Consider the following 25,077-nt stretch of genomic DNA (forward strand, 5'->3'; position numbering starts at 1 on the left):
TAATACCAAGGACACAGGACACAGTTATTCCACTTCCTGTCGATGAAGTATTGAAAGTTGTAGGCAGTTCTCGTTATCATCCTATTTGTTTTGGTTGCCTAGGCATAATCTAGAATCCACCTATGTGTATGCCAAATGTCTTCTGCTGCTCTCAGTTTTGCAAATCATCAATTCAAAATAAAACTATCGCTACAGATATTACTGACGGACTGATAGAACTACGGGATTTTATAGCAAACATTCGCGGAACTTAATAAATCGGGAACGTTTTAGCGTAAGGTCAGGTCAAGAGTAAAAGCTAAAAGCTTGCATGAAGACAATTATGAATGTGGAAAAATCGAAGGAAGAAAGTATCCACGGAACGTGGTCAGTGAAAAGAAGAATACATCTCAATAATCACATAAAAATCTATCTACGCCTCTAGGAAAGAGGTGTGATTTTATCTATGTATTAAGCGGACCTTCGGGCAAATGCTATTATAGTTAAAGTTTATAAGTTGTCTGATGAGTACTTTGGATTCGGATGTATACTTACGTACGAAAAGTGACTGATCTGACTGATTCAGTGCGCACCGCAGTCAGTTGAGAAGCGGGGGCTCGCGCATGCGCCCTCGTAGATACGCTCGCGTTCGAATTATAAAGTTCGAAATAAAAGCGCGGGAAAATTGTGATAGAAATTAAAGGGTGATTATTTTTTCGTGTTTTTAATGTATCAGGATTTTAAAAAGGAAGTTTTTATATTGATTACAATTATAAAAGTGTAATAGGTATAATGTGTAGGATTCTTAAAGAAGGTCTTCAGACTGTAACAAACAGTTAAAACTACCTATTTATATAGGCCTTCTGAGGTACAATTTATAGGTAGTTCTTTTTGTCAGGCTGGTAGGTATACTTACTTTAAAGGTATGATGATATGACACAATTGTTTCATAGTTAATAATTACACATGAATCATTGTTTCTTTCCCAGATCCCCTCTGGGAAAGAAACATAACATAAGGCAGGGACTATATACCAACTCAGTGGTTTCTACTGAATAAAAGATACCTATTATTTTAAAAATTTAATTATGATATATGTAAATAAATTAAAATAATTTTGGTAAGTAATTTCTGTTAAGGTAAGTAATTTTTAATGTAGGTACATAATATTAGCTCCCGCCTTTTCCCGTCAGTAAGATATCAAATTAACGTTCCAATTAAAATATATCCTCTAAAATATGCATAGCAATGTGATAACTATATATTTGTATGTTACTGAAATAGATAACAAAAAATCGGGTTACTGAGCACTGATAAAACTTATGATCGCGCTATTGTAGTCGTCGCTAGGTATATATACTAGGTACCTACTACAATACCCAGTATGGGCTATATATACCTAGAGGTCAATACATGCAAGAATTAATTGCCTAAGTAAAACAGGAACGGCTATCTTTATGGACGTACATTGGTTCTCAGTTATAAAAAATGGTTTCTGATTTTTGCAAATTACTTATTTAATTTATGCAAACGCGGTGTAATAGTAATAAGCAAACGCTTTTATTTATCCAGTACGATGCTGCGCTCGCATGTCAAATATTATAAAAAAAAATACGGTTAAATTAAGAACTGCCTTTTTTGTCGAATTTGGTTAAAAAAGGCAGGTAATCGTAGTTTGAAGGCGAGTTTCTTGGCGCTAGTGTTCTTATTGTTCGCTATTGCATTTATTTTACAGAGAAATAATTTCTCCCTGGTCAAAAGAAAACGAGCTAAAAGTACAATTTGTTTTTCTCAATAGGGCCAACAAAATGGCTTCGGGAGCCATGCATGCGAGTGCCCTGGCGCTGTTGGTCTTCTCAACGATGATCAATGCTCTCACTATGGATGAAGGTAAAATTATTTATTTATTAGATATTAATGTGATTCATAAGTACTCAGGTACGATTCATGCGCTAAATAAAAAAGGAACGTGTAGGTTTAATTATTTTTTCAGCCTTAAAGCGCTTTTAAAATTTCCAGAATAACTATAACACAAAAGGAATTTTCTCATACAAATTTAAAGTGGTATGAAACCTCATAATTCAGACTTCCTTCTTGATTGGGATGGCACGAAATATTATTATTTTTTTAAGTGACTTAAACTTGGCTTTAAAATTCGGTGGTTGGTTGAAGTGGTCAATGTTTTCAACTTAACGTTATTATTATTTTTTAATTTTAGAAACGAATGATGTCTTATGTTACGATATTTTAAATTTCGAAACGACATTAACACAGCCGTTTACTAAAGCCGAATGAGGTGCTATTTCTGTGCTCATTAGCAGAGACGCGGGAATAGGAATAGAATACGCAAGAATATGGCGCGGGATGATTAACCGCTGTTGTTCCGGTAGCATGCTTGGCAGTTTTGTTATTTTTACTAGAATTTTTTTTTAACTATGTCAAGACTAATATCTATCTAAATAATGAGTATAGAGCTACTTACTCCTGTTTTGTAACTGTGTATCAGGTGGGTAAGAAAGACACAGTTTCAATGTGCTTATTTCTTCAGTTGCTAGAATGAAAGAAAGAAAGAAAGAAAGAAAAATCTTTATTTGGCGCAATATGTAACATAACATTTTCATTCATAAACAGAGATAAAAATAAAAAAATACATGATGCGACCAAAAGGGTTTCCACTCAGCATATGCATGTGTATGATGAGGTTACACAATGCGCTGATTTTCAGTGGAACCTAGTACGGAGGCTTTGCCATTCAATATGAAGGATACATATTAAAAATATCAACACAAAATAACAAGAAGACAGCAGTGCTAGGGAGTTAATATATGTTGAGTATGAGCGTGAGTGTAACTAGGTATGTTCTTATTGTTGAAGCAAAGTAGACAAAAGGTAGGCAGAAGGAAACTACAGAAAAATGCAAAGGGTATGTAAAGGTTTGCTGTTATGTATTGGATTGAGATTGTAGTAAGTGACTTTTCAGTTTATCTTTGAAGTGTGATACCGTAGTGCAGTTACGCACAGGTGGCGGAAGACTGTTCCAACACTTCGTAGCAGCGTATCGGAAGCTGCCACGAAAAGCAGCTGTATTGTGTTGTGGAAATATTAACCGAGTTGCAGTCCCCATTAGACATTGTGGGAACTGTAATTTTTGATAGAGATAGGTAGGTGTGTAAGTTTATGTTTTTTATAATGTTTTAACTTGTCGTAACGAACATCGGCTAACAGTTATGGCTTCTTTAGACAAAGAACGATAGTACTAGTGGTATTCGACCCTTGGTTGCCTTTTGCGTCTGATACCTTAATTCATTCTTATTACGACGACTAACGCACTATTTTAGGTTAAGCTCTGGCAAATATGTTTAATAATAAAATACATACATACATACATATACATATAATCACGTCTATATCCCTTACGGGGTAGACAGAGCCAACAGTCCTGAGCGGACTGATAGGCCACGTTCAGCTATTTGGCTTTAAGATAGAATTGAGATTCGAATAGTGACAAGTTGCTAGCCTATCGCCTAAAAAAAGAATCTCAAGTTTGTAAGCCTATCCCTTAGTCGCCTTTTACGACATCCATGGGAAAGAGATGGAGTGGTCCTATTCTTTTTTGAATTGGTGCCGGGAACCACACGGCAATAATAAAATATACTGCAATAAAGATTTTATTGGACATTACCAATTTATTATCAGCGCTACCTTCAAAAATTTTGCTTCATAGAAATTAAAGCGAGTGGATATGACGTCAGGTGGCAGAGGCCGAAATCGTAAATGAGGTTCAGGGATAGATATCCGTTCGCTCATTAATATGTACGTACGTGTGGGCAGACATTAGAGTGCTATAATATTCTGTGGATACGACCTAATAATACCTATTCGGCAAGCAATAACTATCGAATAATGTTAGACCTAGCCTAGTAACAATATCTTATGAATGGGAAATCGAGGTGGGATGCAATAAGACAACATTTTCTAATAATCTTTGATTCAGATTTGTATGTTAAGAAATTGCGATATTTTTTGGTTGAATTTTTTTATTCGTGTGAATATTTAATAAATAAATATATATCTACTTATTTCTTAACTAAATAAAAAATGTTCTATTCTGCATTATGAAGCGAAAGTGTGTTCTATAGTTACCTGTGTTTGAATTATTTAACATCATATAATTAGGCTTTTAAGCAAACATTGCGCTATCAGTACATACCTACCTATGTATATCCAATTAACATCTTGAAGGCACCATACATAATTCAATAGGTACATACGGCTAATTCACACGAGCTTAGTTATGAAGACATCGGTTGTCGGTTATGACTGTGTATAAGTCCTGTTATACTACTCGTATACATACATACATATAATCACGTTTATATCCCTTGCGGGGTAGACAGAGCCAATAGTCTTGTAAATACTGATAGGCCACGTTCAGCTATTTGGCTTTAAGATAGAATTGAAATTCAAATAGTGACAGGTTGCTAGCCCATCGCCTAAAAGAAGAATCCCAAGTTTATGAGCCTACCTATATATATATATTATAAGTTAATACGAAAATGTGTGTTTGTTACTGTTTCGTGAAATATTTACTAGACGGATTTGCATGAAACATTGCAGTATTAATAAGAAAAGGACCACTCCGTCCCTTTCGCATGGATGTAAAAGGCGACTATGTAATAAGCCTATATGGGTATACATGAGATTCTTCTCTTAGGCGATGGGCCAGCATCCTGTCACTATTTAAATCTCAATTCTATCATTAAGCCAAACAGCTAAACGTGGCCTGTCAGTCTTTTCAAGACTGCTGGCTCTATCTACCCTGAAAGGTATATGGACGTGATGGTATGTATATATGTTTAGGTAGCAGGATGAGTATAATTATTAACAGAGGAGTCTTATTAGTATGCTTTATTAACAGACGAGTATTAGTATGCTTCATTTTCATAGCTGCATCAATAAATACTAAGCTATTGTGAACAGTTTTCGCCACTGAATCGTCTGTTCGCCTCTTAAACAAACCCCGGCTAATCCATCTGTCACAGTTAGTTGTGACGTGTCGGCGTGTGAGCACTTACCGTCGCTTAAATGTTAGACTTGGGAACTGTAACCATTTCTTGAAGGTTTCTCTTGTTAAAGTTTGTCTTTATTGATGCTAAAGTGTTGCCAATTTATAAAAACTAATACATACAAATAGCTGAACGTGGCCATTCAGTCTTTTCAAGTCTCTTGGCTCTGTCTATCCCAAGGGATATAGACGTGACCATATGTATGTATGTACGTACATACATATAGTCTTGTCTGTATCTCTTGCGGGGTAGACACGGCTAAACAGTCTTGAAAAGACCGATATGCCACGTTCAGCTGTTTGGCATTATGATAGAATTGAGATTCGAATAGTGACAGGATGATAGCGCATCGCCTACAAGAAGAATCCCAAGTTCATTAGCCTTAGTCGCCTTTTACGACATCAATAGGAAAGATATGGAGATATAAAACTAATTTTAATTCCTTGCTTATAACCGGTCCTTCTATGTAAAGTACCTATTCAATTTAACGAAATGGTCACTTAATGACAAAAATCGGAGGATCAAAAGTTAGTGGGTCACAGAACATATGGTGGAGAGAAGAAGGCATACCTTCCATATAGGTTTGCTTGCGTAATTTATATATTTCTCGCTATGGGTCGAATATGGTCGTGTAAGGGTCACGCAAGTCTCCGAATGATAAATAATGTACTTGACGAATCAACGGACGTATATTTATCACGTCTATATCATTACGGGGTAGACAGTACATAGACATAGTCACACGAATTAGGAAACGTTTGGGTGATGTTATAATTCCCTGTAATCATGGAATATTATAAGAATCCAAGACCTTTTACAAGGCTTTCATTGGATTAATTCAAAATGATTGTTTTCTCTTAACAAAAGGAGTTATTCTAAAAAATCATTACCTAAGCTATCCCAATAATAATCCATGAGACATGTAAATGATTCAATTTGTAGGCGTATTGTAATAAATGTGTACACATAAGGCGCAGACCTTCATAAATCGCACGATCCCTTTGCTCAGATTTGCAAATTATTTACTTTTTATATCCGATGGGAAAAAGGATTTGGTTGTCAACCGACTTCACAAAAAGATGTTCTCATTTCAGTGCGTAAAAAAAAGGATTAGTGTAAGCCGACTTCACAAAATGAGGTTCTCTCTCAGTGCGTAAAAACTTTGAGTTCTTTTAGGTAGAAATAACGCCAGGATGATGATTGTGTAATTAAATAAAATATTTGCATCTCTGCTGTTTACAGTACAGTTAAGTTTTATTAATTTAATTTAACTGTATAGATAAAATACGAGATGGCAAAATGAAAATATAAAAAATAATAATTTAACGCAAAAATTGCCAATAATTTAACACTGGTCGAAACGAAACAGTATAATGATTCTTAAAAAACGCAAAAGGCGTGTAAAAACCAATTTTAATAAAAAAACATCAAAGAAAATTATAATGAAATCCACAGGAGTGTCGTAATGCACGTGCAACAGTGACATCATTATCAATTTAGGTCCAGGATTCAGGTTAACCCACGCATATTACCTATAAGAGAATTGACGACCAAAGGATTAATTGTTGATTTTACGGGATTTATGTACGAACACCGATTTTGAGGAATTCGATTTGAATCTACGATTGTGCGCTAGAGCACACCTATCCTATAAGGTGGATAAAAAAGTAACATCTTCAGAGTTACATATATAGTGTTCTAGCTGTACCCGCGAGTTCGTCCGCGTGGAATAGTTATTTTTGGCATAATTGAAGCCCAAGGATCAATGATTTGTTCAATATATAAAAAATAATTATCAAGAATGAATAATTTGCCCCGTGATTTATCACATTTTCTATTATTTCTTTGCTCTTTATAGTTGCAGGGTGATGTTATATAGCCTAAAGCCTTCCCCGGTCTATTCAACGCAAAAATAATTTTTAAATTCGAACCAGTAGTTCCTGAGATAAGCTCGTTCAAACAAACAAACAAACTCTTCAGCTTTATATAGATAATATAATTACATACATTTTTTTTTTAATATATACGGGACAAATTACATAGATTGAGTTAGCCTCGATGTAAGTTCGAGACTTGTGTTACGAGATACTAACACAACGATACTATATTTTATAATAAATACATATATAGATAAACATCCAAGACCCAGGTTAATCAGAGAAAGTTCGTTTCTCATCATACTCTGGCCGAGATTCGAACCCGGGACCTCCGGTGACACAGACAAGCGCACTACCGCTGCGCCACAGAGGCCGTCAAATATACATATAATCACATAGTTTTAAGAATCCGATTCGGCGTAAACGCTTTTTTTCCCTTCAAAAGTGTTTCTCATATGGATTTCGATAGTAAAAAGCGAAATAGCGATAGTTTTTCGCGTGATAGGAATGGCGACGCGCGTGTCAAGCTACGGGGTTTCGCGACACCAGTTTCCGATCCAAGCTATCTCAACATGATGAGTTTCGTCAAATTCTTAGCGTGTCGGCTGTGGTGGTTGTAAGTACTTGCGCGGACAGTCTCCACCCTCGATGAAAGTCATCGTACTCGAACAGTTCTTTCAGTGAGCCAGGACGAGTAGGGCATAGGACAGTAGGTGTGCCATAGACGGGGGGACAGATGTCACGCAATAAGGACATTAAAAAAAATACCCCATTGCGTATAACAAAATCTCTCTATCCTAATACGGTTAATGATGTGATAAAATGTATGCATGCATTGTGTTTTCAACTATCAAGAAACTCGTTTACCAGCCAGCTGATTCGGCCGGATCGGTTACCATATAAGGTCGCGTGAGACATCACCCACGTACATTTCTGTCGTAATTTGTAAGGGCATGATGTCTGTTCCATGCTATTTATGTAAGTATTCAAGATAAATTTATGATTCGTGTTCAATTTAATGCGTTTGTACCTACTTGCATTACAGCTTGTTGATTCTGGGTATTGTAGTGTATTTATGTTTGTCATTGGGGAAGGCCTACGTGCAGCAGTGGTCGTCTTACGGCTGAAATGATCAAGTCAAGAAAAACAAAGTAAATCATCAAAGGAGGTACCGCTAGCAATTAGTCCAGATTCCAGGTACAGTTGTCCCAGCGGCTAGTCAGGACTTGGAGGTCCATATAGGGCAGGCAAGGAGAGGGCTACTTTTTATTACAACCGTTAGGTCTGCGTGACATCACTGTACTGTTATGTGAGGTAATATACGTAATCATGTTTTTGTAAACATTAAGGTTATTTAAGGAATGCTATAAACGGGTGTCGCTGCTAGTTCAATCTATCTTGCACACTCTGGATACATTTTTGTACGATACGAACACTAAATGGCTTCTGGGTTGGGACTAAGCACACAAGTATAATTTATATTTAATTTGTTGTCTTGTTTATAATTATTTTTTTTTGGTTATTATGGTTTTATTTAAAAATTTTATTCCTTCCTCTTCTTCCTGGCGTCAATTTCGGTTACAAGTTCACTTTACTGGTACGCCTTCGACTGTTTTCAAATCATCATCGTATTTATTAACATTATTTATATCTAGCGGCTTTTTTCGAAGGTTTCAGAAGACTGAGATTTACTGTCTAAAACCTTATACAACGTAACAAAATTAAAAAGATTTGCTCGTTTAATTATAAATCCACACGTGGCAAATTTAATTCGAGTCCAACTTAAACAGACTTGAGAGATACATTAGTCCGTATTCTAAATCGGGCAGAAGAGTAGGAAAATAAGATACATGCATGGAGGACTTGTGAAATGTTTTTTTTATCATATATAATAACATCCTCACTTCTGTCCGGGACTTCGCTACCGTTAATTTGAGACTTCGATTCTCAAAATCCCATTTTTTCTTTTAATTTCCATTTTCACTGAATTATTTCAAATTTAAGAAATTTTCACGGTCCTTTTCCTTCAAAATAAAGTCACCCGGAATTCAAAATCTAAATATTTGAAACCTAATATAGTTAAATAAAGTTTTCGAGAAAAATATTCTGTACGCTGTAGTGTTATGTAGCAATTCAGCAATTTTTTTGCGAATTCGGCTTTTTATTTATTTTTAGAATAAATCACTTTTTATATTTTTTTTGTCTTAATAAAACTTATTATGTGCTTGAGGATTGATATAGTTAGAATATTAGTTTTGCACAACGCGGTATGGATTTGAGTTATACGATAGTTATTCTAACTAACTTCTCGGTAAATATAGATTGCCGTGCGGTTGATGACATAAAGTTTGTTTGAGTCACGGTTAGCTCACTCCTGTGAATTATTTTTAACCGACTTCAAAGAAGGGGGTTTTTGTTCTATTTGTTTTATCTATATTTTCTAAACTTTGCGATATCCCTTTTTGAAATTTCTCATTTGTCTTTTATCGGTCTTAAATGACTTCAATTGAGTGGTTTTTTCGACCTGCCGCTTCTGCCTGTGCCAGTTGGTGTGTTTACGGTTTTCTCAAAAACTACTGGTCTAATTTGAATTGGTTTTCATTTTAAAATTGTAGATAAGTACCTGGCTAAAAGTATTTTTTCCCTCTCATCAGGTTTCATGTGCACCAGCTTATATGTGAAAGTTAATCGCATGTATTTTGAGATATAGTATGTTTATTGACCATGATACTTAGGTCTATCCTATTTTTATAACTATGTTATAACTTTTGCTTACTTGCTATATTTATGAATATAGTTGTAAAGAAAAAATAAATATTATAATTTATGGACCTTGTCGCGTAAATCAAGAAAAGTGTTCCTTTCTTGCTGATGATATGGCAAATTCAAACAAAAGGAGATTACGTTGGACAAACAATGTGGGTTAGGAAAAGCTCAAGTCACCTGCCTTATCCCTGAACCCCGGATAATTAATGTTAAATGTCCAGAATTTTATAACAATAATTATAATATAATTAAACAACAAACAGAATGAAGAATTATGTGGCTTGGTTTACACTTATACTTTAAGTAGGTTTGAGCATTTCTGTTGCTTTCTGCTTTCTATGAAGACTTACCTTTATTTTTGGCAGATTCTATTTACAATTCTGTTATCGTTATTAATTAGAATAACAGGTAGGTATTGCATGAACGAATTCCCGTTAATTTTGAATACATAAATATATCACGTCTTTATCACTTGTGGAGTAGACAGAGTCAAACGGTCTCGCAAAACTGACAGGTCACATTCAGCTGGATGTCTTAATGATGGAATTGAAATTCAGATATGATATCCTCTAACCTGAAATTATAGGTCAGACGGGAATCGTTTCGTGTAAAAACCTGACTCACCCAATCCAAGATCCATGGTCAAAGGGATACTCCGGGCTCCTCTCCAGAGTAGTGAGGATGCAACCGGGACTAAAGCCAGGAAGAAGATCATCTGACCGGAAATTGGGTTTTTGACATTTCTTATGCTTACAGAAACTATCATTTGTCGTATGTATCTACCCTTCTATTTGATAAGGCGAAGTTGAATCAAACGGGTGGCCTACAAATAGTTCAGTGGGTTAAAGTACTCTTATCAGAAATCCACGAATTCAATTGACGTTTTATCTGCAAACTTGTGATCTTTGCCATAGTCCCACGATGACCTTATTTCTATATTTGTAAATTTGATTACGATAGATACTTTATTGTGGTTATTGTCGTTGCTTTAGCTCTAAATAAGTATATCTTTTATTTATTTAGAACTAAAGCAACGTTAAAGATCCGTGTTTATTATCATGATGTTTTAGTGTCTCGTGACGACTTGATATTAATAATTTCATGACATGATCTGAATACAACATAGGAGTCTTAACAATAAATAAAAGAACCATTTCGTTTTTTGAAGTCTGTTGAAAAAAATATGTTTCATTCATCCAGCGTGGCTAGTCTAGTTATTCTTCGACACTTTTAGCTTTTTCTCATAGCGTATTCCCGATCGCCGTATCAGAAGTTATTTATTAGTAGTTGGCTTAAAAGCCTAGGTCCACAGTAGGTAATGCGTTAAAATTATTTGCTAATGTTAGTAAATTCAACTGACACCCACAGGTTATATACCGGCTTTAAATGACACCATTTGTGGTCTTCTACTAGCTTTAAAAATATATATTTCTTACGAAATGTTCCAGTGGTTCCTGGAAATTGGTAGGTACTATATTGCTTTAAAGTCAATGTCATTAATTTTATATCTATTTTTATGTCTATTTTTCAGATGCCACAAACAATTTGATATCAGTAGCGAGCTCTTCCCATCAAACTGAAGAAGTGGCGATAGTAGTGAGAGGTCCTCATGGAAAGAGTGCGAGGAGAGAAGAACTCTTGCACGTAAAGGGAGCTGAAGACGATTCCATCTCCCTGTATTATAATAGGAAGACTAATAAAGGTACAGTTCTCTTATCTAAATCACGTGGTCGTTAAGCAAGAGGACCACTCCATCTCTTTCACATGGACGTTTAGGCGACTAAGCGAATAGGTTCATTAATCTAGAATTGCATCATAGAATTCTGTGATGAGACTGTGAAATTTATATCTTTAGTATTCGTAGTAGTAATATTACCACATAGAATGGTTTGCTTTGGATCTAGCCAATAAAACCTGTCTCACCCAATCCAGTACCCATGGTCTAAGGTATAACCTGGGCTCCTCTCCAGAGTGGTGAGGAAGCAACCGGGACTAAAGCCAGGAGAAAGAAAAAGAAAAAATTACTTTGATAATATTGCACACTAGTGAATTTTTGTTGACAAGACTCATATATCACATACCCATTGTACTATTAAGTAGTACTTTTACGCCAAAATTATAAAATTATAATTTATCAATCAACCTCACAATTGTTTCTTTTACAGTTTCCTTGGAGAGTCTCAATGGCGGTTTTCTCCGCTCAGTATCTTGGAGCCTGGGGACATTTCCCAGATCAACCCTCGTTTTAGTGACCACCACCAGCAGAGTGAAGCTAATTGTGGGCTGCCACACCCTTCACTGGCATCCGATGGCAGGCAAACATAATATGATAGCGCTATTCACCAACCTGAAGTTGAAACTGGTAAGTTCAAAGACATCAACAAAAGAGACTTAAAGATTGACTTATATCAACACACTGCTCCAATCGGTGGGTCTAGAGATTTGAAATTTGGCCTGATGTGATCTAAGGCTGCATAAAAAAAGGATTTTACAAAACTTCATAGGGAATAGCAAATAGTGAATTCACGCGGGAGAAATTGTGGGAGTACTGTAGTTCTTAATAAGGAAGACACTGTTTTGAGTATATATAATAACAATTTGAAACTAAATTTTAGTACCATGAAGAAAACGCCCCCGTAGAAGTCTACAGCAGCGAAAGAGCAGCTCTCAATTCTCTAAGCTGTGATGTCCAAGAAGATCTAATAAAACCACCAGCACTTCTTACAGTAGATGATGAAGAGTCAGATGTGGAAGAAGTCAGTGAATTTAAAGCCAAAGAAGCTCGAAGGAAAAGAGAACAAATGTTAGGAGATGACTATAGAACAGACAATAACTATATCGATGGTAACCGCTCGCCGCAACCGGAGTCTCAAAGAGGAGATATACCCTCTGGTGTGATTGAAACTTGTGATGGTAATAATTTCTTGATTTCATTGAAATGAACTGGAGTGTCAATATATTTAAGTTAAGTTCTTAAAAATATAATTAAAATCCACTCAAATGATAGACAAGTTAATAAAAAATAAAGCATATTAGCATATTAGTAGTTTGGATTGCCTGTTGTTTTCTTGAGGCTTCCAAACCATAAAAAAATTCTCTTCCTTTTTGTACAGATGAAGTGGTGCGTCAACTACAAATGTTGCGGCAGACCATAGACCACCTTCGGAACGAGATCGCTGCACAGAAAGGCACCATCGACAACCTGAGAGGCCAGCTCCGCCAGTGCTGCAACAATCAACCCCGGGTGGAGACTTGCACTGGATCTACTTGCTACGATGGTTATTGAACAATTTTCAATGATTTAATCTCCTATTAGCAATCTTTATCTTTCTTTTTTTAACATCTTAGTCTTTAGTTTTCTATGTCGTTCATTATTTCAACAACTTAGTATTGGTATTGTTTTCTATATATTACTTTATTTGGACATTTTACTTACTTTAGTTTCCTATATTGTTACCTTTTTGAGTAACTTAAGCTTTTCTGTTTCTATATCATTCTTTATTTGACCAACTTTAGGTTCATTCTAGTTTATATCTTTATTAGTAGTCAAATTGTAATATTCTTGATTTGCACTCATATTTTTTTTTAACATTTTGAAGTTTGTTTCTTAGTCATCATATTTCTATTGACATCAATTGTCACATTTACACTATCGATTGCAGCTACTTTTATGAACGAAATCAAATTCGCATCCCTTAAAATTAATACTTCATACTTAGTGTCGTGGGAAATCAAAATCTGTTTTGACATGACATCAACTACTTACCAAACAATTTTTTTATAGACAAAACAATGTATATCCAACTTTTTTGAATTTCTATGATTTTGACATTTTATTTACTTTTAAATTTATTTCTTGATTTACTAATCTTTGAAATCTTTTTTGTAGATTATGGTTCGCATTTATTATTTTCTTTTTACAATATGTTACAAGATTCCTTAGAATCAGGTTACCATCATTATAATATTTACCATTATTTAGTACTTAAAAGGTAAATCAAGCAACCGTGTGGGTTTTTTTTATTAAATATTTCTAATATATTTATTGTTTTATTTCTAAGACACCTCCTCTAAGCCTACAGAGTGATTTGGCACCCATTTCGTTTGCTTGATAGACCTTGAAATTTACTAATTAATATTGATTGTAATTCAGTAGTGGGGGCTTAGTGACTCTGTAGGCTGGTTTGAATAAATTTAAAGCACAAAATAGATAATCATATGGATAATTTACATTTACATAAATGAATTAGATTAAGCAAAGCCTAATACTAATACTTTTGAGCTTTGCTTTATGAAATGCAAACAGCGTAATTTTAATCAATTTAATAATTTTAATCGATATGGGTAGGTATCAAAGTAGTTAAAAATATAATAAAAACATTGATCCGAAGTATGTTTTCAAAACCAAAAAATAACTGGTGTGGGGCTAGTAAACAATTGGTAAGTATTTTGCTTTTGGATAAATTAGAAAATAGAAAATAAAGTGGAAAAATAACTAAGTTGAAAATTTAAATTAAATAAAACTTAACATCGAAAATTATAATAAAGATTGCATATACCCACGACAGGCGTGGAATGCCGTAACATACCTACTGGTGTGCAATGCGGGCCGTGCCCTGAGGGCATGGAGGGAGACGGACGACGATGCAGACCAATAACATGCGACAGAAGACCTTGTTCTAGAGGTAAGTATCCATCTAAATTTCGCTTGTACATATGTGAAAGTAGGATCCCACCATAGAATTAGGGAACATATGAGACTATAGAAGTGTTAAGTACTGGTGGCAGCTTTACAAACGCGCATAAACCTGCGTGCTGCAAAACGACCACACATCATGCTATAGTTTGAAATATAATAAATACAGCATTTATTTTGTCTTATAGAATCTCAATTTCTATGGATACATGAATATACAACACACGCATAGATGCACAAAATACAGAAACGATGAGGTTTATAAATAGAAGTGAATAAATGCGACAACAGGTGTGGGTTCAGTTTTACGATAGATCTACTCAAAGATATTAGGGGTATTTCGCTTTCTGACTGCAATAAAAAAGGTATATCACTTCAACTACTCGATTTAGAATTCAGTGCCAAAAAGGATACCACCACCACCTTGAGTTGTGAGACGTGTTTAACTTTAACGGATATGAAATAGTGGAACCAGAGGTTTATATGAAGTAGGAAATAAATAAAATGTTTTTAAGAGTGTCTGTGGCAGAAAACATATCGGGCTATAATCCTAATGCTGCCGTGATCTTTTTTCTGAGTTACATAGTAAGAGTTTAATGCTTACATAATGTTCTTATCATGCTGATACATCGTAAGATAACCTGTGCATAGTCTATGGAATATGCGACAGTGATTCAACACTAGTGATTTTCCTAGTTCACAGGGTCCAAAAGGTCAAAGAGGGTAGCGATCACACTTATCATGAAATTACCTCACCTATTTATTAAAGTCTGAGAGGCTGATGATAAACAACCTATGTCCGTTTTCAGGGGAGTACTGCCTCGACAGTGATCGTGGATACCGCTGTCAAAGATGTCCGGGAGGCCAGAGCAGTGACGGTCAGACTTGCCTATCAGCCTGTAGCTCAAATCCTTGTTTTGATGGACGTGAGTAAATTAATCGTGAGCATGAATTGTTGCACACATATGTATATCACTTAAGTAGAAACAGACCCACCAACAGTCTCGAAAAATCTGAGATTTTGCTTTCGTTCATCTTCATCAGTTAGTGTCACGTTGTTACCCCTAAAAGAAAAATTCAAAGTTTATTGAATTTAATTAGCTTTTATTATACTGTCTGCTCTGGAAAAGAAGTAGCTGTACAAATTTTTTTTCGTTATCAGACTCGCATGAAATCTTATATTATTCGCAGAACTACCTACGCCCTTATTCTAATAATTGAAACTATATTTATGTTGATTCTATTTTCAGGGGTCCAATGTCAAGACCTTCCCGACGGTAGCTACCGATGTGCCTCCTGTCCTCCAGGCTACCATGGAAATGGAGAACAATGTTACAGGCTATCCTGTACTCAAAATTCTTGCTTTCAAGGTAAGGTTTCATACTTATCGAACAGTATTGTGTTCTGTTGACTATTTTTACAAGATGCCAATTCAAAAAGGAAATTGTCACTTGTTTTCTTGAATAAAGTATCTTTCCAGGTAAAATAATAAATAAATAAGATATATTATAAACTTAATCTTGAATTCTAGAAATATAGGCAAACAGGAATAAGATATGAATGAAAAAAAGCATCCTTCTACAAAATTAATACTTTACAAAACACTATGTTAATTTTTGCACAAAGTTAAGAATTGGTGAACTAAAATTGCTTTATAAAACTATTTTACAAGAGGGCTCTTGAAACTTTCAAGCTTGGCACCCATAAAGGAATACTTTTACGAGTTTTTCAACTCTTCCTCATAGTGTGCAAGTTTCACTATGCCAGAATTAAAAAGAGAACATGCTTATACACTTAATAGGTTTAGGATTATGAAGGCAATGTTACATAACAGAATCAGGAAGGTAATACACTTACATTATTTTCCTTTAAAAACTTAGCATTCGTGGGCACTTGGAAACTGAAGATAAAGAATTATTTCTGTTTCACTTAAATTCTAATGCTAATATATTAAATATTAATAATAATAATGAAATTAAGTTAATGAAACCGCTTCACTTATTTAACTGAGAGATAAACAAAAGATTTTATAATTTATTGTTTTCCGTGGAAGTATCAGCATTATATCTTCTTTCGGCTCATCTTACTTAAGAATAATTGTTAAGATTACATTTTGGTTTCCCAAAGGAGTGGAATGCGAGGAATCTGCTGAAGGTCCGCGATGCGGGTCTTGCCCTCAAGGGTACAGCGGAGATGGCATACGTTGCCAGCACGTCTGCGATTCACATAGACCATGTGGTGACAGACCGTGCCGACCTCTCAGTCGGAGCCCATTTTACGAGTGTGAATCTTGCCCTAGTGGATATGAATGGAATGGTAAGTGATAAGAAGACAGGTGAATGATAAAAATATTCGATTTGTTACTAATTCCTTCATGACATTAAGCTATCTAGACGATGTAGTGGTAATGACTTGTAAAATATTAAAAATAAATAAAGGTATTACTTATTTAATTTTAAAAGTCTTGTTCTATCATGATAAAACAATTTGTGTATGGCATTCATTCAGCTTCGAATTTTGCAAGCTCAGATGTTCAGCTTCAGCCAGTTGCTGTGGTAGGTGTGAAATTGCACTCCTGTCATTCAATTTGGAAAACAGCCAAGTGCATTCATTTGCCGTTCGGGAGCCAGTCGATCCATTATCAATTGTGCTTATCGTCTTTAAATATTTTTATAGAGCTATAGCCGAAAGAAAATTTTGAAACTTAAAGAAACTTTAATATAACTTACATAAATATTATAAAAGCGAAAAATTGTGAGTTTGTTTATCATTCTTTTTCGTAAAAACTACTGAACGAATTAGAATAAACTTTAGTAATATAGCTTGAACATCAAATAATACATTCACACTCTGATGAAAAGGGCAGACGGAAGACAGTCCGTACCTCATAAAGCAAGATAAAAATACCAATTAAATAGATGTACCACAGAAAATAAATAATTAATATTGGCAGAGCGTGTTTATTTCCAATTGATATCTCAATTTAACGAGCTCCAGGAATCTGTGAATGCATGGAAAGCATATTGCACACGATATTCAGATTACACACACGAGATATGTAGGGCGCAGCAATTACCTTCATTAACTTACGACGTGCTGCCCGGTTCTGTTTGAGGCATCGATCATGTCATGTGAACTGAATGTGAAATTTACAGATTTCAGTTGTTACTCGTTTCGTTATCATTTATTTTAAAAGTGACTAGTGGCAAGAGAAGTTAAAACATCACAACATAATTCAAACCTCAAACATACATAATAGTTTTTCATGATCATAGTTACTCTTATTAAGTAATTCCTGCTGCCTACTGCTTTGCTGTCGTGTATAAACATGTATAAACTATGTGTAATTCTATTGTAAAAGTGATACTGTAAAAATTTCTTTTGTACGTCATCACATGTCGTAAAATACTTTGTGAAATTAGATTGACCGCAAGTAACATAGGTAATTATAAATCCGAAGCTGCGTGTTAAAATCTGCAGCGTAAAACACGTATAGATATATTGATACCTAAATTTTGATGTCGTTCACTGTTTGGTATTTATTCGGTTAATTCAGTAATCGTAATCTCAAAATTTTCTAGGATACAAGTGTTCTGACATAGACGAATGCGATTTAATCCGGCCTTGTGACGACTTGGTCTCCTGTCGAAATGAAGAAGGCGGCTTTGTCTGCGGCCCCTGTCCATCTGGTTACGAGGGTAGTTCTGGATGGAGAGGATCCGGAGACGAGAAGAGAAGAGAACAGTGTGTCGATATTGACGAATGTAGCGATGGAAGAGCCGATTGTCCTAGAGCGAGATTGTGTGTTAATACTCCGGTAAGTTAATTAGCTAAGGATGACGTATTACTAGCAGTTGAACTGATTTAAAGTCGCCAATTTAAGGAACTTTATTAAGATGCATGGTAATAATCGTCCGGGAAAGTGGTCTCTCCAACTTTTTCGTCCAACTCCTCCAACCAAAGAGTTGGACGAAAAAGTTCATGGGAAGTTTTGACTCATTTAATTAAATAAAGTAATTAACTAATTAAAAAAATAATAGATAAACTGTAGAGTAAAAGTTAATCAATGATTTTGCTGAACAGCTGAACGTGGCCTATCAGTCTTTCAAGACTGCTGGGTCTGTATATACATAGCATCTCTATTTAGTTTGTGGTCTGTATAACCCGAAAGGGATAAAAATGTAGTTAAATAAACGAATGACTGATATTAAAATTACATTTTAATTTCTGTAGGTACCAAAGTATCTTGTAAATTATTTGATTATTTTTAAATTCTTCTATTGAAATTACTGCTTTACTACTATATCCCAGGGCTCCTATACTTGCGTTCCCTGCGGCGGTAACTACTACATCAATACCACTCGCCCGTGCTATCCACGGTCCGACATCGCCGAGTCTCTGACCATTCGCTGTGACCCCGCGTACTGCCGGCGGTACAACGCAGTCTGCGGCTATGGAGCTAAATGTATTTGTGCTGTAAGTCATTTCTTATTTATCAAATTAAAAGGGCTAATTCAAGCTCGATATGGGTACAGTTCGCAAGGTTGGTCTTAAATTAGGTCTGTTCCTGCAATTCGCATGACGCCGAAAACAGGAACAAATATAGAATACCTAGGGAAAAAAGAAAAGTACATTGAAAGGATGCGTAACTAAAGAATCAGAAAGTAGATTGTGGGACAAAAACTACTTCTAGACAACATTGTTTTTTAATTAACTTGATAGATATCAGAGTCTAAGAAACCGGTGGTTAAACAGTTACTAAATGAAACAAGATCTAATCCAGTAAACAAGAATATTGCGCCGGTATTCACTTTGTGCTTCCCGCGCGAGTGCCAACTTTGCATCACAAAGGAACGCTCAATGTTACACGAAACGAAACAATTTCTTGTCGCATTCGCTGCTGAAAAGCGGCGTGTTGCTCCCAAATCAATTTGCCGAGTAATGTGCCATTTTTAGAATTTAGCTCTGATGTTTACATTCTTCCGGTGTCATCTTAAACGTCTTGGATTAGGTATGTCAGGACCCGTCTGACTTCTGCAACCTCCATTCTCCTTTTTCAAATCCATATTGGATTATAGTTGATTAAAATCCAGTTGCCTGAATGTATAGGTTTCTTCGAGAAGTAAGAGCCTCGCTTAGCACCTAAGTGAGTGTACCTACATGATCGGAAACTGGCCTACACAAAATGCTTCTTTATTCGCAGTCGAATTAATACCTTTTCAGAAACATGCTTCATCATAAGGTCACAATTAATTATCAAAATAATAAAATGTACCATTTCACAGACTGGGTGGGCTGGCAACGGCACAGTTTGCGGTCCAGACCGCGATTTAGACGGGTATCCCGATCAAGAGCTACCCTGCTCCGAAATCCATTGCAAAGCTGACAACTGCCCAGATGTCTCCAACTCTGGGCAAGAAGACGCGGATGGTGACGGCATGGGAGACTCTTGTGACCCTGACGCCGATGGAGATGGAATTGCTAATCATCCGGTAAGAGTACTTTTAAACTTAGTGCCGTTGGGGATTCATTAAATATTTTTAATTAATTTTTGTATTTAAATTAAAAACCCTTTATTAACTGTATTGATATCTAAATTAATCGTCTGTGTTAATTTTTTTATGAATTGTGCAGTGTCAGTCATTATAATTATTTTGATGACGATTGATTTATAAAAAATATCGTAAAATATTTGAAGATATGCAATATTACACTATTTATTAACATTACTTATAAAATTGTAATTACATTATGTCACGAATTAGAATTGTCATGATGACAATTTATAAAAAAATACTGTTAAAATAGATATTTTTAATTTTTATAATTTTTTTTTAACATTGAAATTTCATAAATATACCAAAGAAGCTATAGTGTATATTTTGATACTTACTAATAAAAAACATGGTATCTACTTTTTCAATATACAGGATAACTGCCCACTGATCGCTAATCCCGACCAATTGGACCGCGACGAGGATCGAAGCGATAAAAGAGGGGATGTGTGTGATAACTGCCCCAGGAGATATAACCCGGAGCAGGTTGACACGGACAAGGACGGTATTGGTGATGTGTGTGATCCTGACATGGACAACGATGGTAAGACGTGAGGTCAAAGTGTAAAATTTGTGAGACAAATCATGACTATATCATTATATAGTGCTTTATTAAGCAGTATTTACGAATAGTAAAAAATCACATGGCAAAACCAATTCTGTTAAACAAATGAAGCGCAAAAGTTAAAAAAATCATTCATTCAAAACCTCTTTGATTCATCGTGTCAACCGTGCTTAGATTTATTTATTATCTGAATATTAAGTTTAAATCATAAAATAGCAGAACTGCAAATCCATTCTGATACATTTACCACAAACAAATACTATATCATTAAAAAAATTACGTTTCTAGTTGGTCCAATTATACAATTTCATTTTTAACAACATTTATGCCAATGTAGGAATCCCCAACGAAGAAGACAACTGTCCAATAGTATACAATCCTCGACAAGACGACGTGGACGGCGACAGAGTCGGTGACGCCTGCGACAATTGTCCACGAGTACGGAACCCTTCTCAAGAGGATATTGATCGCGATAATGTTGGCGACGCTTGCGACAGCGATGTTGATAGAGATCGGTAAGATAATAAATTGAGTACATAACAAATGAATGAAGATGTTCATCTGTGTATTACAGATACAATAGGTAACAGAAAAGGTGACGCCTGCGACAATTTTCCTTTAGTACCAAGCTCCCCTCAAGAGGATAACGATCGCGATAGTGTTGGTGATGCTTATGATGTTATTTTTTATTATGTTGCAAGTATAACCATCCTCTGTATCAAGGTACGCGTTAAGCCGTTTTTATCGCGTGAAAACTATCGCTTTTATCCTGAGACAAATTATCGACGAGTTCAATATTTACAAAACTAACTTATCTTACAGGGATGGAATTCAAGATGGTTTGGACAACTGTCCCAATGTGCCTAATAGCGACCAGCAAGACGTGGACGGTGATGAAAAAGGGGACGCGTGTGATGACGATGATGATGGGGATGGCATCCCTGATTTCCAGGATAACTGTCCTTTGGTAGCCAATCCTGATCAGAGGGATTCTAACAGTAAGTTGAGAATGTAATAAAAATACGATTTGCAATAATTACACTAAATGACGAATTTGAAGTTTTGCTAAATATGTAATAATATACAAAGAAAACATAAACACAAAGATAGGTACATATCACGCCTCTAAACAGAGTTTCAATTGTGTCTAAGTCAAAGCTGTATGGATTCTAATTATATCAAAGGATCATTTTATAAAATGTGGACATTTTGTCATTAAAACATTATAGATGACTACATCGGAGACGTCTGTGACAATGACTACGACGGTGACACAGTTATCAACGAGCTGGACAACTGCCCCAACAACTCCAGGATTCACAGAACTGATTTCAGGTAAATCTGCATCTCGTTATTGTATTTTTGTAAATTTGAGGAAATAAAGGCTGCAGTTAAGATTTCGGATGTAGAACAAGTCAAGGTAATTTCTGTTTTGTCCAGCGGTTGAAAAGTATTGTTGATATAATGAAGAAAAATGCTACTTTTGGAAGTATTTTAGGAGATTATCAAATTAATTGTGTCAAATTACATATGATCCACAAAATTATTATTCAAGGCATTTTAATTTCTGCCATCTATGATGGTTGGTAAATAATGAGCTGAAATGGTGTATTTTTTAAATGAGTCTCCCTAGTTTTCGATATTAATTAGAAGTTCAAAGGCGCCAAGAATTCCGATTTTTATTCACAACTTCATAAAAATCTAAATGTGGCCATGATTTATAAGTACAGCAGGCAACAACTGCTTGACAAGGAGACGTGATATTATCAATACTTCTTTTTCAAGATTTTTAAATACTTCTTTTTTAAAATCTGTTATATACAATAAAGTATTAACAAACAAACAAACTTCTTTGGACAATGTAATGTAAATATAAAATGTTCTATCTTTATCCTAGGAAATACATGACAGTCCGCCTAGACCCTGAGGGCGAATCGCAACAGGACCCTAACTGGGAGGTGAACAACGAGGGCGCGGAGATCCTCCAGACCTTAAACTCGGACCCGGGGCTCGCGGTGGGCTTCGAGTACTTCGGCGGCGTGGATTTCGAGGGAACTCTCTTTGTGGACACCCAAATTGATGATGACTACGTTGGATTCATTTTTGGGTGAGTTTAATTTATTTATCAATTTCTAGACAGATGGATAGATAAATTTGATTGATCTGGCTTATTTTGTTGATGATCATAACGATGTAATTACCCCACTGACTAAATGATCCGATTCTCAAGATTTTCTTTTATACCTTCTTTTGGACACCTCAAAAACAAACTTAAGGTATAGGTACTCGTTTGTAAAGACGAGACCCCTCTTTATAACCAAACTCATAGCGGTGAAGTTTTCCTGCTGGCGATTGTATCTATTAGACTAAATACTGGACATAAAATAGTATTCGATTATGTCCAAATTAAATTTGGGTATAAACCCGGGACTGACTACATGAATGATGGATATAATTCTAATAACACTACTACAATTCCTTAATCAGATATCAGAACAACAAGCGTTTCTACGTGGTGATGTGGAAGAAGAACACACAGACATACTGGCAGACGACGCCGTTCCGGTCCGTGGCCGAGCCGGGGATTCAGCTCAAACTGGTCAAGTCAAAAACTGGACCGGGCAAGACACTGAGGAACGCGCTTTGGAATACCGAGTCTACGCCAGATCAGGTCAGTCAGTCAGATTCGAATGAAACTGATGATTCAAGTATTTATTAGAGTACTAGAAATTTACTTCTTAACTTTTTCTAAAAATTAACTCTATAAATTTTTTATACCTGTCTATTTCGGAAACTTGCTTGATGAGACAGTAACATCTTTAGGAGACAGGTAATTAAATATTAAACCAAATTTTTTTTGAGAATACGCGCTTTTGATTATTGAGTCTACGCCAGATCAAGAAAGCTTCTAGGAAAGAAATGTTCGAGTTGAAGAAAAACCTTGTAAGAAATATAGCACGAAGCTAAAAGATTTATTGCTAGAAAATTAAATCGGAAATATTGAAAGAGTTTACATTTAAATTTTTCTTCGAGTAAGCAAACTACGAGTATCTTTATAATTTCCATCCATTAGGATTCAATCTAGCTCTCCCTTTGAGTGAAAATTTACAAGAGACAGGTTCCTATGTCCTATATTATAAACTCATTGAAGGTCTTTTGAGACGAAACCTTAATTTATAAAGCAACTCAATCGTATATATTCGTTTAGATTTTATATGAATTTATGCCAATTTAAAATTATGATAAAAAACTTGACTTCGCAATAAAAGTTCAAATATGCGAAATAACATGGTATTATTGTGTATATGGAAGTTCTTTACTTACTTTCCAATAGACCTCTAGGAGAAGTACATACATATATAAAGTCACGTCTATATCCCTTGCGGGGTTAGCAGAGCCAAAAGTTTCGAAAAGACATAGAAGACAGTACTCTAGAAGAAATGCTTCAGAAAATATAGTTTAGTGGTGTAAAATCTTTGCTCTTTTCCTAGGTCACCCTTCTATGGAAAGACCCTCGCAATGTCGGTTGGCGTGAGAAGACCGCTTACCGCTGGCGACTTCTCCACAGACCGAAAATCGGCCTCATCCGACTCAAAGTGTACGAGAACAACCGGCTCGTCGCCGATTCTGGGAACGTATACGACTTGACGCTCAGAGGGGGAAGACTGGGGGTGTTCTGCTTTTCGCAAGAGATGATCATTTGGTCCAACTTGGTCTACAGATGTAATGGTAAGACTTAAAAATCGTCATCTTGTGGTCAATCTTGGAAATATAATAGGTTCTTACAGATGCAATGGTAAGTGCTACAGTCGTTTCTTAGAATATTTAAAAGCTACCGCCTTTTGTCCGATTCTGGAAACCTCTTTTACTTGATGCGCTTATGAGTTAGACTGAGGGTGTTCTGCTTTTCGCAAGAGATGATCATTTGGTCCAACTTGGTCTACAGATGTAATGGTAAGACTTAAAAATTGTATGAGAATCGTCATCTTATGGTCAATCCTGGAAATATAATATAGGATCTTGTTCATATAAGAAAGTATGTGACTCGAAATGTATGAAAACAACTGCCTAGTCGCCGATTCTGGAAACGTCTTCGACTTATTTTTCAAACTTTCGGCAGTTTGGTTTAATGCTATAATTGAGATCCAAATAATGTAAAAGAAGAATCTCTCGTTTATAAGCATATCCCTTAGTCCCCTTTTACGACATCTAAGTATTGATCAACTATTTATTTATTGCAGATAAAATACCATCGAACATAGTCTCCGAAATACCAACCAGACTCCTGAAAAAGTTGGAAGTCGACCACGATTTCATCTACACATAGACATTGTATAAATAAGTTAAAATGTTATTAAGTATTAATTTCCTATTTTATTGTATTTTCTGTAAAAAAAGTGCCATTTTCAACGTAACATTTTAGGTATTGTAAGAATAATTCAATATATTTATGAAATTATAATGTCATTGTGTTCTTATGATGAAAATATAAATTAAGTACAAGTGAAGAAAATATTATTTCCAACGAATAAATGAACTAAATATTAAATTGTTTTTTTTTTCTACGCAATGA

At 35.4% G+C, this 25,077-nt stretch overlaps 1 protein-coding gene across 2 annotated transcripts; it reads left to right on the plus strand.

Annotated features, from left to right (window-relative positions):
* The first annotated feature begins 569 nt into the window (after positions 1-569).
* Positions 570-25,034, plus strand: LOC106132570 (cartilage oligomeric matrix protein). 2 transcript variants are annotated; one of them, XM_013332015.2, is made up of 21 exons: positions 570-683; positions 1,778-1,869; positions 11,220-11,390; positions 11,854-12,050; positions 12,304-12,601; positions 12,802-12,966; positions 14,257-14,373; positions 15,194-15,310; positions 15,635-15,754; positions 16,512-16,700; positions 17,966-18,201; positions 18,696-18,860; positions 19,670-19,876; positions 20,315-20,483; positions 20,842-21,019; positions 21,327-21,502; positions 21,734-21,839; positions 22,402-22,611; positions 22,992-23,175; positions 23,996-24,233; positions 24,746-25,034. In XM_013332015.2, exons 2-21 carry the CDS (start codon positions 1,788-1,790, stop codon positions 24,829-24,831), a joined length of 3,411 nt encoding a protein of 1,136 aa, XP_013187469.2. In that variant the 5' UTR covers positions 570-683; positions 1,778-1,787; the 3' UTR covers positions 24,832-25,034. The 2 variants fall into 2 exon arrangements, with proteins under 2 accessions (XP_013187469.2, XP_060805662.1); XM_060949679.1 differs by lacking the exon at positions 570-683 and adding an exon at positions 736-881.
* Positions 25,035-25,077: the final 43 nt, after the last annotated feature.

This window comes from Amyelois transitella, chromosome 19 (assembly GCF_032362555.1).
Source record: "Amyelois transitella isolate CPQ chromosome 19, ilAmyTran1.1, whole genome shotgun sequence".
NCBI classification, from domain to species: Eukaryota; Metazoa; Arthropoda; class Insecta; order Lepidoptera; family Pyralidae; genus Amyelois; species Amyelois transitella.